General features: G+C 40.7%; 1 protein-coding gene across 1 annotated transcript; it reads left to right on the top strand.

Moving 5' to 3' along the window:
• The first annotated feature begins 463 nt into the window (after positions 1 to 463).
• CAV2 (caveolin 2) lies at positions 464 to 10,091 on the top strand. Its single transcript, XM_039571432.1, has 3 exons — positions 464 to 670; positions 802 to 989; positions 7,934 to 10,091. The coding sequence occupies exons 1-3, from the start codon at positions 521 to 523 to the stop codon at positions 8,082 to 8,084; spliced, it is 489 nt and encodes a 162-aa protein (XP_039427366.1). The 5' UTR covers positions 464 to 520; the 3' UTR covers positions 8,085 to 10,091.
• Positions 10,092 to 15,797: the final 5,706 nt, after the last annotated feature.

The raw sequence follows: 15,797 nt of genomic DNA, 5'->3' as shown, positions 1-15,797 counted from the left end.
GTGTGACGGGCCGGTGGGGCCGGACACGGGAACACCACTGGGCAGTGGCGACACACCCTCCTTCTTTCCCTGCTTTCCCTACAGCTGCAAGGGGGCCACGGGCACGGCCCAACACGACCCAGTGCACAACCCCCTCCGCTTTTTGTTTCTGCTGCCTGTTGTTGCGATGCCACAAACGCTGACAAAGGCCAGTCGGGCGTGAGGCCGCGGTGACAGCCGAGCACCGCAGATGAACGGGGAAACCGAGCGCGCCCGTGGGCTCCGGGCGGCCGGGGCAGTCCGCCGGGAGGGCTGAGCGCCCGCCGAGCGGCTGCCGAGGCGAGGGGCGGGCGGGCTGCGGCGAGCGCCCACCCCGAGCCCGACCCGCGGCTCCCCGGGCTCAGCAGCGCTCCCGCCGCCGGAGCCGGGCGGCCCGCGGGGCGTGTCCCGGGCAGCCCCGCTCCGCCCCGGCCAGGCCCGGCGGGGCAGCGGCGGCGGACGGGGCAGGGCCGGGCCGGAGCCGCGCAGCGGCGGCAGCGCCATGGGGCTGGAGACGGAGAAGGTGGACACCCGCATCTTCATGGACGACGACAACTTCCCGCGGAGCGGCGGCCCTGCGCTGTCGGAGGCGGAGAAGTGCGCGGAGGACGAGCTGGACCGCGACCCGCACGGGCTGAACTCCCACCTGCAGGTGCGGGCCGGGCCGGGCCGGGCCGGGGGCGGGCGGGGCCGGGGCCGGGGCTCGGGTCCTCGGCGAGGGGGTCCCCGGAGGGCTCCCCGCGCCCCAGCTCCCCTTGACGGCAGAGCCGCTTCTTGTTCCAGCTAGGGTTCGAGGATGTGATCGCGGAGCCCGAGCTCACCCACTCCTTCGACAAGGTCTGGATCTGCAGCCACGCTCTGTTTGAGCTCAGCAAGTACGTGATCTACAAGGTTCTGACTCTGGTCCTCGCCATACCGCTGGCCCTGGTTGTGGGGATCGTCTTCGCGACGCTCAGCTGCCTCCACATCTGGTAAGCGCGTGCTGTGCCCGTCGGTGCCTGGGCTCTGCCGACAGCTCCGCAGAACTCGTCTGCTGTAGCACTCACTACTGCCCAACCAGCGATGGCCGACTTTACGCCGGTAGTCATACAGCTAATATTAACTGCTTTATTTCTAAAGGGAGAGAAAAGGAAACAATGTTTTCTCTGTGATTCAGTTCCCCGCCTTGGTTTTACCAGCAGTCTGTCACGACTGTGTAAGCTCCTTGGGGCAGAGAGCGTGTATTGCCACTTGGACGGCACCTACGGCAGTGCATTCCAACCATGGCTGGCTTCTGAAGTGATAATGGTGACCGAATTTGTTTTTTTAAACTGAAGTGCAGAATTTGTTCAAACGTGTATTTTAAATTAATTATCTAGGCAAAAGTATTACTAACACCTGAAGTTATTACTAACTTATTAGCACCATTACCTCTTTCATTTTTTTTCGTCACAGACTGAAGAAAGCTTTTGAGGGCCCAGCTTGCTCTGTGTTACTGCCATAAAATATAATGCCAGTGCCTTGCACCTGGTACATAGCTATCTCTAGATGCAGTGCCCCAAAGCCCTCACACCTAAGCAAGAAACCCTGCTGATCTTAGGAAAGCTTCTTCTGGACATGGTACAAGTTCACAGGCAAATACATTGGCTGTCCGAGTCACACCAAACCTGTGTACTTTAAGCATAATATACTCACAAAATATCAGGAAGAGTACTTTGAGACCAGAAAGGGAGATGATGGTGGACAAGGAAAAATGGCAGGGAGAATGATGAGGTTGAGGAAAGAACTGACAATCCAAAAGGCTGCAGAGGAAGGGATGAATGCAGATTATTGACGTTATTTCTGCAAACCAGTATTTTCTGTATATATAAGTTTTGAGCAAAGTCGAATTTGACTTGGGTAACATGGGAATCCTTTTCCTTCTATTAAGGAAAACAGAATACAGAAACCGGAAGTGAATTCAAAACCCTGGGAATACACTGATTATCTGCACCTGTGGTGGCAATCTCATGGGTGCAGATTTCAGTTTTTGAAAGTGGAATGGAAGTTTGTGTTGATGAAATTATCAAGCCATTTTGAAAACTGATTAACTTGAATTTTGGAGCATAATGTTTGCATAATATTCAAAGGACTTACAGTGCAGTTTAGAGATGTCCACTTGCTACATCTCTGGTTCCCAAATTGTTACAAACAAGCAGTGCATAGGCATGGTGTTGCGCAGATTTTTACATCTGTCAGCTGTCACTGTGCCATAGTGCGCAGTGTGACTGCAAAAGGGTGTGGTGAGTATATATAGGTTTCCAGTGGTGAAATACCTATGCAAAAATTAATCCAAATTTATTAAAACTGTAGTACTTTTTTTGTGCTTCAGAAGGACCTTGTATCTGGATTTCACAGACTGGATACAGAGACCAGGGCTCAGAGGTCAGTTACTATTTATGCACGTAGTCCCTAGTGACTATCTCTGGAACCATGGGTTCTCAGTACATGTGAAATAGGACTGTCTGACTGTAGCACTTAATTTGAAAAGTCTCTCTTGACTTTCTGAGAACACACTTGCTTCCCCAGCAAATTATTTTCTTTGCCCAGGTTCATTGTCACTACAGAATTGATCTTTCATTTTGATCTTCCTTGCACCTGGGATGGATGTGAAAGAGTCCTGTAACTCAGTAGTGCTATCTGCACCCCCTTGGACTCCCTCCAGTGCTACCATCGAAAGGCAATACTTTCTCAATACAATGTCTCATCTTCCCACAAACTCAAGCTGGATTTGTTCCAACACAAAGGTGGAACACACTAAGTTGGCATCTCTGCACCTCTTCGTGTTCCAGATTTCATGGGAGTGAGGAGTTGAAAGGGTAGTGAAAAAGCAGTGCAGGTTTAGAGGTCCTAAATATAGGGTACTGGCTCCTTTGTAGGCCCATTGGGTCTGAAAAAAAACCTCCTTGTTTTGTATGTGAAAGAAAGGGAATTCCATTATAACTCTGTCTTCAGCTGTTTAAATGTCATGGGAAGACCCTGGGCAAACCCTCCGAAGAAGGCTGCCACTCAGAGTCTCTGTGCTTCACTTTTATCATCCAAACCAGTGAGGTGATGATGTGGGTATGTTGTAATGGAGCTTTTCCTGAGGCTAAAGTCAGAAGTGTTTCAACAACTTTTGGAGGTGCTCAAGCACAAAGCTCTGTGGATGTCACACGTCATTGCAGTTTCGTCAGCATGTTAAAAATCCACGTTAGGTCTAAATCAGTATTTCTCATGCTCAAGGGCACCTTGTGAATTGCCCCCATCATACCTGATAGTAAATGTTGTCCCTCACCCAAAAAAAGAAAGCTCAGTAAGAAATATATAGTAATACACTTAATTTTCATTTTTAACCATAAAGATGGAGCATATTCTGTACTCATTCTGGCTGGTTGAACCAGAATCTGGTTTCACACTACCTGTTAAAACATACTGATGGGCTGAAACTGGGCCAGCTAGCAGGCTGGTGATTTATATATAAGCCAGTTCAAAGAAGTCTACTTCATATTTTTTCTTTACTGATGACTGTCATTCTCACCACAGAGTATACAGGCCACACTGAGTTGTAACATCTTTCTATGAAATTAACAAGCTTTTAAATATGTCCTTAGATTGTAGCTCTTAAGGTTATTGATTTTTGAACATGAGCAGAACACTTCTGCTTTTTCAGGCGGCTTGTGCAAAATGGTTATATTTTTTATAGATCAGCAACTGATTTTTGTTCCAAGCCACATGTTTGCCACCTCTTGGAAATTAACACTTGAATTTCATATATGCTTTTTTGTAGTCTTATCCGAATAATGTTCTGGTATGTTGCATATTTACACTAAGAATCAGTGATTCATTCGGGGATCCATAACCTGAATCTTGGATCTGAGATGGGCTCACACAGCTTTGTAGGGATCATCAGCTAAAGCACTAGGTATTCACAGCACTTCCCCACTTGAGCTTCCGTTCACAGTGCTAAGATATAGCCAGGGACTTACATGCTAAGCAGATACGGACATGCATCATTTCTTACCTTTTTGTATTCCTCAACTTCATTTACATAACTGCTGCTATCATACTCAACCCTAAAGCCATGTCCCTACTGACTGCCTGAAATCAAAATAAATTACAGTACAGCTGTGAAGGCCTACCTTATCACCTGGTGGTGCTGCCTTGATGCCTCTTCTTTGATGTCCAGTACATATCCCTTGGTTTATCAAGAGGAAGTACGTGGATGGTGTCTTGCTTCCTTTGTAGTAGTTTTAGCTTTTCCAGTCTACCCAGGTCTTGGAATACATAATGTTCAATTTTAATGCACTTCATATATCGTGTGTGAGTTGTGAAAGGCTTTGGTTGTGGGACAACCTCACTTGTCCCAATGGTTATTGGGATGCAAGAAGCTGTATAACTGCTAGGTAATTGATAGTCATCTTTCACAATGCTTGCTTGTACTGTAGAGCCATACAAGATTTTTAATCCACAATCATGATGTAGTACATGGAATCGGGTAATTTAAGCACAAAAACAGAGCATTTGAAAAATAGTATTAAGACATATCTGAGATTCCATTTTGAAAAACTTACAGGAGAAGGTGTGATTCTTTACTTTGAAGCAGGAATCTGAATTAATGGTGCATGACTACTCCTACATTTTTCCCCAAGTCTGTGAAAAGTTGATTCTCATTATCAGTGGGAATTAAACTGTGCTCTGCCATTTCCGAGGGGTGTTTGGTTCTTGACAGTGTTCCCTCAGGGTTTAGCAAGAAGAAAAAGTAATGTGAGCAAAAGTGAGAAAGGTTGAGGGGTATAACTTTGTAGATGTCATGCCTTGAACAGAATAAGGAGAAAATACAATAGGATTGAAAAAAAATGGGGTAATTTGCACTTTTCAGTTCAACAGTTCCCAAAAGACACGATCCATCCCACTTGGTGAAAGAAGGGGTATTTTATAATATGTATAAATAGCAAGATTGAATGAGAGCTCACATAGGTAGCTGTCTTCATCTTAGATGACAAATTCAACAGACCTTTCATTTTCTTCCCAATACTGTACTACATGGTAACACTAGTAGTACCGATATGGCATCAGTGTTGATATCCTTGGGATATCCTACTTTAATTTTACTGTTAGACATTACTCAAGCAGGCAGTTACCGCGTCTGAGAACAAAAGTACAGACCGGGATAAATCCGCAGCAAAGGATGTGCGTGTTATGTTTGTCAGGTCACAAAAACAAATATGTGGCTTCTAGTGGCATTTGATTATTTATTTTTAAGTGTGACTGGTCACTCCATGGACAACATTGCACCCTCTGATAATCTGGAAATATCGCACTGTAGGATAACGTATTTTGTACAGAACAGGACGCAGACTTGTACACATGTAAATACACCTCCATACACACACACATAATTTAAAAGTTGGAAAATACCTTTTATGACTCTCCTGGGTGTAAAGGATCTTCTTTGAGGAAAGATGTTTGAGTAATTGTAATCTATAAGTAGATTAATTTTATTTTAAAACTGAAAGTTATTTTCATTAATTAGCTTTGGTTGTTATCATGTCTCATGTATCCTCCTATGGATTTAGTCTACAGTGGGTTTCGCATGCATTTACCATAAATAAAAAAAATGAATAGCAAGTGCTAAAAGATTATTAAAGATTACCTAAACATTTTAGTGTTTATTTTATTTAAGATAATCAAAATAGGTTGAGTTCCAGTACTGTGTGAATGACCTCTACAGCAATTTCAACTACTATGGTCACTGCTTCTCCAGCCTTCTACATCTTTCTCTGAATCTTCTGAATACTGTGGTATTTGTTTAGTTTGTATTTTGTATGATCCTATCAACAGAGGGTCCAAAAGCAGTGTTGTCTTTCCTGCTTCTCTCCAGTTAAGTTAGATTTTTTAAAAAATCAGGCCAAATTAATTATAAATGGTAGCAAAGGACCAATTATATTGTCTTTATCAACTATCTGAAATGGAAAAGAGGTGAAGTCAATACAAACAGAATAGCCATTTCTGGCGTTTTCCCTGTGTTGCTTGGAAAAATAGCAATTTTTTTTTTCCTTTGCATTATTGATGTATATCAGCTGTATTCTAACAGGTTAAGGCCTGATTTTTTACACTATAAATCATCTATTCTGTATGCAGTGATATTATAGGTGGTTATAAACACGTAGTTTACAGGGTTCAGTTTAAAACTAGAGGCACATTATTCCAGTAATGCTCACAGTCCTATATGGGGTGTTTCAGCAGAGACAAAAGAGAAGGTTTTAGAAAAACTATTCTTGTTTAAATCCATCTGGGCTAGCTTTGAGTAGAGCATTGACATACTAGTATATGGCTTGCATTGTATGACAAAAGCTGTTAGATAAACACTGAAAATAATTAATTTTGATTCTGTACATTTCTAGCTGTCAACTTTTTAAAAATGTGGTAGGTTTTTTCTAATTTGTTAATCTGAAGACTATGCATTGTAAATACACAGCACCTCTTTTTTTCAGACTTAGGATGACATAGTAAATTATTTATTTTCTGTCATCAGTTGAAGTCAGTGAAAGTTCTGCAATGGAATTATGCAAATGCAAGATTGGGAACTTAAATTTTGAATGCAACAGTAAACTAGAACAGAGTTTATTATTTTATCAAAAGAATCTATAGCTTCTTTTACCTATTTTAGGAAGTAAATATGTTCAGTATGGCAGAGAAATTTTTTTAAAACCTTGCTCTAGTAGCACTTCAGTATTATTTAAGTTATTTATACATCTAGTTTTTCTGCACCCAAGTAAGAAAATCCAGCTCAGTGAAATGACCAGAGGTTTAGGCCAGTAAATTATTAAGGAAGGAGAATAACCTGAAACAGTGTGGTCAGTTATCATGTGTCCACTGGCTCTCCTGAGCTGCCCATATGTGCACTTCTGGCTCTCCTCCATTGTTAGCATGTGTGACTCAAGCCACCACTAATGACATTGCTTTGGAATTGGTACACATGGAGAGCAATCTCCAGATGCTTACCAGTGCTCCGGAGATGAAAGCACAATACTTTCTAGTATGCACCCTGAGTGAATAAAAAGATCTTTTCCCCTGACAAGGAGTTTTGACCATAATCTAGTGTTAATTTCTCACCCACAAATTAAGAACTGTACAGGATCAGCCCATTTTTCTTAGATGTGGCATGTATCTGTATTGTAAGAATCTGATGTAACTGGATATTGCCTTCCTGTTTCTGTTTTACTGTAGCAACTTGTAACAGGGATGGGAAGGAATGAGATGCCAGTGGTGTGATGTGCATGTGTGCCTGTGTGCTTGTGTGTGTCTGGGAGAGAGAACAGATAAAAGGAACACCAGAAGAGGCAGCAGAGCAAGAACAGATTGTACAGGGTGCTGTTTCTAGTAACTCAAATTGGGAAACATGGTGTTTCTGTCAACCCCTGAAGACCCACATTCAGATATGACCACAGCACAAGTGTGTCCTTAGGAGATGATCGCTCTTCAGCCACGGTGGCTGGCAGCAGGGCTACAGCAGATCATGTACACCAGCCTTGCTAGCAGCAAGGAGAGACAGAAAAGGTTCATAATTTTAAATGGCATGTAAAGAAATTGCTGGTTAGTAAACAGAGACACAATGAAAAGAAAGCTGGTGTCTACTCTCTCATGTTGCATACAAATGATTCTGGCCAGAGGACCACATGCATAATGGTGTTTCTGCATATGCAGGTATGAGGTCTTGAGCAAACCAAATTGATGGAGAATGACTGCAAGAGAGTAAAATCAACTTGCTTAAATATTTATATTTATATTATAAAGTTATGAAAGTTAAAGAACCATTTGTCTTCCATAAGATGTCACACTTGTGTTCTATTATCCTGATTTCCCCATGCTGTCACAGCACCAATCTTCAAATCTTTCATTTTCTCTTTTACAGGGTTGTGGTGCCTTTTGTGAAAACCTGTCTCATGGTCCTGCCTTCAGTGCAAACTGTATGGAAGAGCCTGACAGATGTTTTCATTCTACCATTCTTTCAGAGCCTAGGCCGGTGCTTTGCCATGGTTAATATACGCCTGGACCAAGAGTAAACCTCAGAGATGTGACACTGCTGTAGTTGTAGCTGGTGTTACACTTCTTTGCTAACCTAACATACACGCACTTACCATTCATTCCAAACTGTTAAATTAGGATGGCTGGTTTAAGTGGGAACATGCTGGTTTTGTTAAAACTCATTTATTATCAGGGAGATCCATTTAAGAGTTAGTAGGCAGTTTTCATAGCTCACTGTTTTAACAGAGTGATCGTGGAGTATATTGGCAACACTTTATTTTAATGGTAGGTTGATTGGTAGGTTACAGGAGAATTCTCATGGAGGATTAAAAGCCACCACAGTGATAATGATTGGCATTATTACTATAAATAAATTAATGAATAGGCTGTTACGCCTTAGACAAAACTGATCTCTAGGGTTTCACATTGACTTTACTGCAGTTCCACCAGGGATCATTTTTGGCCTCGCTATGCAGGGTGATAAACCCAGTCCTCTGTTATCAGCAGTTAAAGTGAACATGACTCATTGCATAAACATACAGGGAAAAGAACTGTTGTGTAATTCTCCTATATTGGGGGGGGAGCTCTCTAGAAGTTTATCCCTTAAAATAAGGTGTTAGCTAATGATCTGTAACACTAGCTAATCTGTATATTTTATTTAATGAGAGATTAACTTTGCTGTATATTTTGTACCTTTGTAAATGACAGTTGATCAGGTTATCTTGAAGCACAGTTTCTCTAGTATTTGAATTCTAACCAACTTATTAAGCAGCAAGAGTGAGACACTGCAAAAATTACTTTATATAACTAAAATTTCCTTTTCTAAATTAAGTAGATTTTGAGTGTTGCTGTGCAATTCTAATATATTAATTATATATGATTGTGTGTAAAAGCAAATTATAAGTGTTTTCATACGCAATTATGCAAAAGACTTGGAAATATCTGTTTATGAGAAATGGTTTTTATTAAAAACGGGGTGTAATAAATGCTGCCCTGCCTATTTCTGTATATTATTGGTGTGAACATTGTGATATTTAAAGCAATAGACACTATGCTAGCACTTTAACTAGGTAGCAAGCTCTTCTAGAAGGCAAATGAGTGTATTTGGTATCTTTGTCTAATTCTCCTCATCGATTGACTTGACTCTCTCTGTTGCTTATTTACTGCTTCAAAGCCTAGCCCCTAAAAAAGGCCCTTTTTTCTTCTGCACCTAATATGACTTTTTAAACTAGAATAACAGAACATGTGCAGAGGTACATTAAAATTACATTAGCCTTCTGGTGGGCTTATGCTGCTGTTTTATTTAAATACAGATGGTAAGTTGCAATTGTAAAATGTTTGTATTATTTAGAATGTTATTTTCTAAAATTATGTCTCAAATTTCTTATCAAACAAGAGGTATCTAATAAAATAATAAAATGTCAGCTGTTTCCCATTTTAAACTTCATTTCTTTTCAGATTTGTCAGCTTTTAAACAAACTCTTAAAATGCCAAACAGCAAGAACACTATGTAGTTCTTCCAAAATATGTGAGAGGTAGAGAAATGGATGAGCATCAATACAGTTCCACTATTATCAACTGCATTTAACGTATTTATAGTAGAAAATTACATATCTCTGTGTATAACTAAGCCCATACAGAATGATTGCTTTCTCCAAAGCAGGTCTCTCTGCAGAATTTTGGCAACATTCAAAATAATGCTTAATTCTTTTTACAGGTGCATGCTTTCTTTACAGATGAGCTGCAGAATTTTCCTCTTCTTGCCTTTTGGCCTATTAAAGCTACCTGACACTGTATATTCTTTGTATATTAAGAACATCTTTGTATATTAGAAGTATTTTTAGCATTTGTGCCATTTAGAGAGAGATTCATATGGCTTTAAAAAACTGGATCTTAATGATTAGTGCCCATGGAAACTTCTCTTGCTCTTTTTTATTCTGCAAGAAGTTAGCTTGTTTTTCAGATGTGTTCTTCAAAATACCTTTCTTATGTTAAAAATGGAAATAACTCTTTTGAAAATAAAAATTTGCCAGGCTAGGCTTGAACTCTTTTGAGAGTTATTTTCTTTTACAGCGTCCAAGGACTTTTACAAAGATATTTTCCACTGAAAAATATCCCCTTGATGAATTCATTTAAAAGAAAAAAAGAAATCAATCAGTACTAGTTCTTGTGTCTAAAAGGAGCCCTATAAAAGCCTAAGCTTTGAAGGAACCCAAGTCTGGATTTGAAGTTTTGAGAACGAGGCCATTCCCCAGAGAAAGATCTATCATTTCATGGTATGCATTCCTGGACACACGCATTCTTAAATAGCATATTGAAGTCAACTGGCTCTAGCTACCACAGACAATTAAGTAGAATGGCTTGGTTTGTTCTTATTTTGATTTAGGCTTGTCATTGATTAGTTCTTTTCACCATTTCTCTAGCTGCTACAAGACTCAAGCAAGCTTGTAATTAAAGCTCTTAGTTTCTTACATATTTTATAGCAATATCTTTCTCTGGAACAGGTGTGCCTTTACTATAAGAAAATACAAAGTGCACTCTTAGACTTTGGGTAAAATATTAGATGTTTGGCAAATACCCTTACTTGTCCATAAAAGGAGTGGAAGGAAGTATAAATATTTACAGACTCCAATTCTCAGGTGTGGATCTGCCCTAGGCAACTCTGGCTGCCATGTATTCTCAGGATTTTATGGTTCTGACATGCATCCTGGAGGTCTGGCACAGCATATACTGTGAATACCTTACAGCACTGTTGGACAGCAGGGACTGAATGGGAACTGGCACTGAACTGTGCTCTTCAATGTAGGAGTAGGTCTGTCTCCAATTCGTTTGAGATGTGGACAAACCATCCCAGCTGATCCCTTAAAAGCAACTTACAAATGAGAATGTAGACAAGGGAGTCCAGAAACTGAGTTTCATTGTCTGCAACAAATGTTGGAAGATGTACACCTGATTCAGGTCATTATTTTGATGCATCTTCTCCTCTGTGGAATGGGGAAAATGTTATTGCTCATAACAAGAGTAGATTTTCCATCATCACAGTAGAGCTATTATAAATAATAAGTGTGAGATGTTCTGATTCCAGCTTGTCTCTTGTTACTGCAGACCTCATATCTACAGTCATGAGCTGGAAACTCAGTTTTGACATGCAAAATATTTCAGCATCTTGTTTTGTATGAAGATCACAACTAACATACAGAACTAACCCTAGATTTGTGATTATGGACTTTTTAATTCACAAAGAAGTTTAACATGCCTCCTTATGAGAGCTGTTTCCTAAAATGTTCCTAATCTGACTCTGGAACTTTTATATTTGTATCTTACCTTCACCACCCTGGTAGTTCACCATATAAATTGAAATAAATTCTTAACAGAAACTTTGACGCATTAGTAAATGAAGAGCCTGTTCCCACCTATCCAAAATGTTCACTTAAGCATTCACTGACTAAAAAGTTCAGAACATCCCTGCAGCTCTGGGACCTCAGACCACACACTCGTATTTAGTGGAAGCCAAAGAACGGTAAGTCCTTTATTTTTACAGGGTGTGATCATTCCCCACCTGCAGAGATAAAACTATTGCTGTTACTAAATCTTTTAAAAACACATGGAAAAATACATGTGTTTGGGTTTTTTTTAAATGAAAATGCAAATGGAACAAGGTCAAACACCAGACACTTTACCAGTGTTGTCTGTTGTCTATGCTCATGAAAATTAGCATTGAAGGCCTCCAGAGATACTGAACCTGCAGTTAGGCATTAAAATTGGAGGTTCTTTCTTCATGCAAGGATTTACAAATTAGGGATGAATTAATACAGGCTAATTTTAGCTTGGTGACACTAGTCTTCCTAACCTTATTGCGACAAAAGGAAAGTGTCTTCTGAGAGGTAATTCAGAGGAGCTTAGATAGGTTCCTGCTTTGAATCATCCTCCAGAGAAAAGACTCTGCACTGATTAATGCAAAATATTGGGCTAGGCTTGGCTTGGCTTCTTTCCTCTGCTTCAAAGTTGTACTTGCTCCAGAAATTGGGAATGCCAATGGAAGCAACTAGAGTTTCATAAAAGTAGTGGAGCATGTTCTTCTCTACACACCTCTCACAGCTTGATGCCAGGGGTGTCACCTGTGATAGATGTTCAGTTTTGGCTGTTGTATAGTTCCCCCTTCCAACTGCAAGTGGGAGGAAGAAGGACCCCTTCGCATAGCCCTGAATCATATCCTACTTAAGACACTCAAATGGGGTAAAATACAGAGATTTACTTTTATTGCAAACCTTGAGGAAAGCTTGTCTATTTTTCCAACTGCCTCAGCTCAGTAACAGCTGCCTTTTCACCCCATGTACCTACCTGATTTTGCTTTTTTTATTTTACACTATTAGAGCTATCACAATGCTACAACTATCAGCTAGGGTTTACCACACAATGCTTAGGTAGAGAAGCATAGTGACAAAAAGCCCATCCTACATAAGCCTTAAGGAGTGGGTATTTAAGTCCCATTAATGAGACTAGTTCTCATAATCTGACATTTTCTATTAAACACATGAACATTTAATAATGAGGTAGACTGGAAGAATGGTGCAGAACAGTGTTGACATAGACCAGTGTTCATGGTTCAGCTCAGTAGTTTTCAAGTTATTTGATACTGAAAAGGGTCGAGAAAAGAGGGACTTGGTTTGCACAAGGTCTGGCAGAATTAAAGCTTTCAATCTATTTGCCTCTCCAGTCAAGGCAGTTACAAGCTATCTTGCTAAAGACCTATGGGGGCTAGCTCTAAAAAAAGATGTACACACCTACTACAGGATTGAGATGAGAGAAAGTCACACATTTTGATCCAAAATTGTAATCCCTGACGAGCTGCCACCCAACCAGGAACATGTCTGAACTCAGAAGGCACCTCCCTTTCACATAACCCCCCACAATACCTACAGTTTTACTTTTTTCATGCCCAGAACTGCCCTTATTTGAGCAGCTTGGCATCTTACTCACACCTAAGCCCAGTCACAACCCCAAAAGAAGGGGGGCCTTAGACTTCTTGAAATACACTTAACTGCAGAATAAGGTACTCCCCAAAATACACTTTCCCAGGAGTGAGTCCAAATGCAATGGCACACCTCAGGCAAAAAATTTATTTCAGGTTTCTCAAGTGTTGGTTTGCCTCTTCTAGCCCTTAGGCTATTGTGAAATGTTTTATGGCAGCACCACTTTCACGTACAATGAAATCACTCCTGGCTAGAGGTTGTGAGAAGGAAGGAATGTGAGAAGAGCTGCCCATCTCTCCTGGTATAACTAATCCTTGGATTCAAGGCACAAACAGGCCAAATAACAAATGCATACATGAATCTGCAGCCCTGGATACTGGGGGAAAGGGGAATCCATCCCTATGGAAAAGTTCTGATCCAGTGATGCACATTTTAAGATACAGAAATCCTTCAGGGAGTGGGGACAGAATGACTACCATGAATCCTCCAGGACTACAAGTCTTTAATGGAATGAGGAAAACATTGGCCTGCATGTTAAATCTATCCTAATTCTTGTTAGCATGCAACAGGGTGACAACAGTAGCATGACCGCTGAAAGTTCAATACCAACAGTTCTGCACCAACAACTGCACATAAAATGATGTGGTTAAGCAATTGAACAGAAGATACACAAAAAAGCAACGATCTTTCACTCCTAAGCTTCAGGTTTTTAAGTGCTCTGCATAAGACAGGCTGCTCATGCACAGCTTCTGTTACCTGACAGCCTTGTTGCTGTTGAAACTATACATAAAGAAAACAGTTTCCCAGGGCTGATTTTGATCTTGCTGACATTGGAATATATCAGGAGTATTGCTAATACCATACCTGGAATAGTTACACAAGCTTAAAACGAAAAGGAGGGTGAGGAGTGGAGGAAGGAGGAGCGTTTGATACCAGAAAAAGACACTCAGTGAGCAGTCATCCACATTCAGTTCAGCTTCATGACTCATTTTCTGACAGTTTTTGAGGGATTTTGTCTGGTCCTTCCCCACCCCCCTCCCCCCACTGGCTTCTTGGAAGACATGTTTCCTACCCATAACAAAACATTTCCTCCCCTCAAAATGGGAAAAATAAATCATACGGTACACATGCTTTTCTCCATGTTTAGAGCAAGTTTTCAAGCAAGGTAATCCTGAGGTTTGAAAGTTTCATTAAAGCAAGATTTTGGAGCAATAAAAACATTTTAAAATTAGGTATGAATTGTCTGAGGCTGGTGTGATGAAGAAAGGCAGTGAAGTGGACAACCAAGGTGGCATGTAGTCCTGTTTAGCCACTGACCTGGACTACTAAAAACACAGCAAAACTCCATGAGAAGACTGGGCGGCATTTCCAAGGCCAGCTTGAGTGTCTACAAATTCTGGTAATTTTTGGCCACTCCTGGATAAAACATTCATAGTGACTGAGAAGGGGAACAGAGCTTTTGCACTTTCAGAAGATTCCTGCAGGCCTTTACCAGGCCCTTTCCCACTGAATTATTACTCTTCCTCTGAATGTAACAAGGAGATCCTTGCAGAACTCCTGTGTGTATCCATACCAAGTCTCTGGCTGTTGAGTTTGTGTGCATTTCTCATACAGCGGTGCTAGAGGCAAGGGGCCATGGCTCCATCCCTCTCCATCTCTGCAGATGTAACTTGCTCACTCTTACTGCTTGATAGTACCCATGTCTTTTTCTGAGTAGGCTGTCTTCTTGGTATTCCAGCTCAAGAAAGCACTACTAATGTGATGATTCATTTCACTTTGTATGGAGCCTATTCTGGAATTCATCTCACAAAACGTATAAATTCCACTAGTTTATTATATTCTTCTAGCTGCAGTAGTGTTGTCTGATTCAGAAATATCTTTTAAAGGGGGCTGTGGTTCTGAAGAAACTATTCCAGAACCAATTCAGCATTTCAAATTAACAAGTACCTCTCTTTTTTTCAGTCATCCTTGAGATACACAGTAATACTGAAAGATGGATCAAAATGTTCTGGTTCATGTGCAGGACAGTGATTAACTGAAAAACTTTCCTAGATATGAAAACAAAGAGCTACCTTGCAGGTTTTTTTTCAGATGGATAGAAAAATTGCAGAGTCGATGTCCTTCAATGCACTCATTCAACTCCATATACAGACTCAAAAGCTTGGACAGACTAAAATATTTTAACGATGGCTTAAGTGAATTATTGCATCAATAAAAAAGCTACTTTTAAAAATTACAGCTAACTTGGAAAGTTGGAAAACTTCCATCCGGGGCATTCGTTCTAAAGTTTATGAGCAATATAAACTAAAGGAAGTCGACTGCTAACTGATGTATTAGCAGTACATGTCCATGCGGACTGCATTTTCAACAGGTGCAGTTATTTACATCTGTGGAGCCTACATCCATCTTAGTGAGGCGCTTCTTCGAGGTAATTTCTCTATTGAAGTGCCAAAGGCAGACTTACTGTAGTTAAGAATTTTCTACTTCTGTTGCTGCAATTCTGTGCTAAATGGCATAACACTAAGGTCACTATTTTTCTGTTAATGTTATAAATCTTTCACTATAGTCTGATTTCCTAACACAAAACTAATGGCTGCAAACACACACACACACACACACACACAGAGAGAGAAGTGAAATATAATTCATTTTATAGATGTGTAATGATGCTGCAACCCTAACCTGAGCCATTTTGAATATAGTGATGAATATTTATATCTATAGCATTTACACCTATATATGCCCCTGAGCTTACAAAAAACCTTGGGAACAGAGCAC

This window comes from Corvus cornix, chromosome 1A, assembly GCF_000738735.6.
Source record: "Corvus cornix cornix isolate S_Up_H32 chromosome 1A, ASM73873v5, whole genome shotgun sequence".
NCBI lineage: Eukaryota > Metazoa > Chordata > Aves > Passeriformes > Corvidae > Corvus > Corvus cornix.
Note: the sequence above shows the minus strand (reverse complement) of the source record. Positions and strands in the feature narration are given on the sequence as shown.

Coding starts and splice junctions, on each gene's coding strand:
- CAV2 (XM_039571432.1), top strand. CDS start 521: ATGGGGCTGGAGACGGAGAAGGTGGACACCCGCATCTTCATGGACGAC. Junction 671..801: donor GGCTGAACTCCCACCTGCAG/GTGCGGGCCGGG, acceptor TTCTTGTTCCAG/CTAGGGTTCGAGGATGTGAT. Junction 990..7,933: donor CTCAGCTGCCTCCACATCTG/GTAAGCGCGTGC, acceptor TCTCTTTTACAG/GGTTGTGGTGCCTTTTGTGA.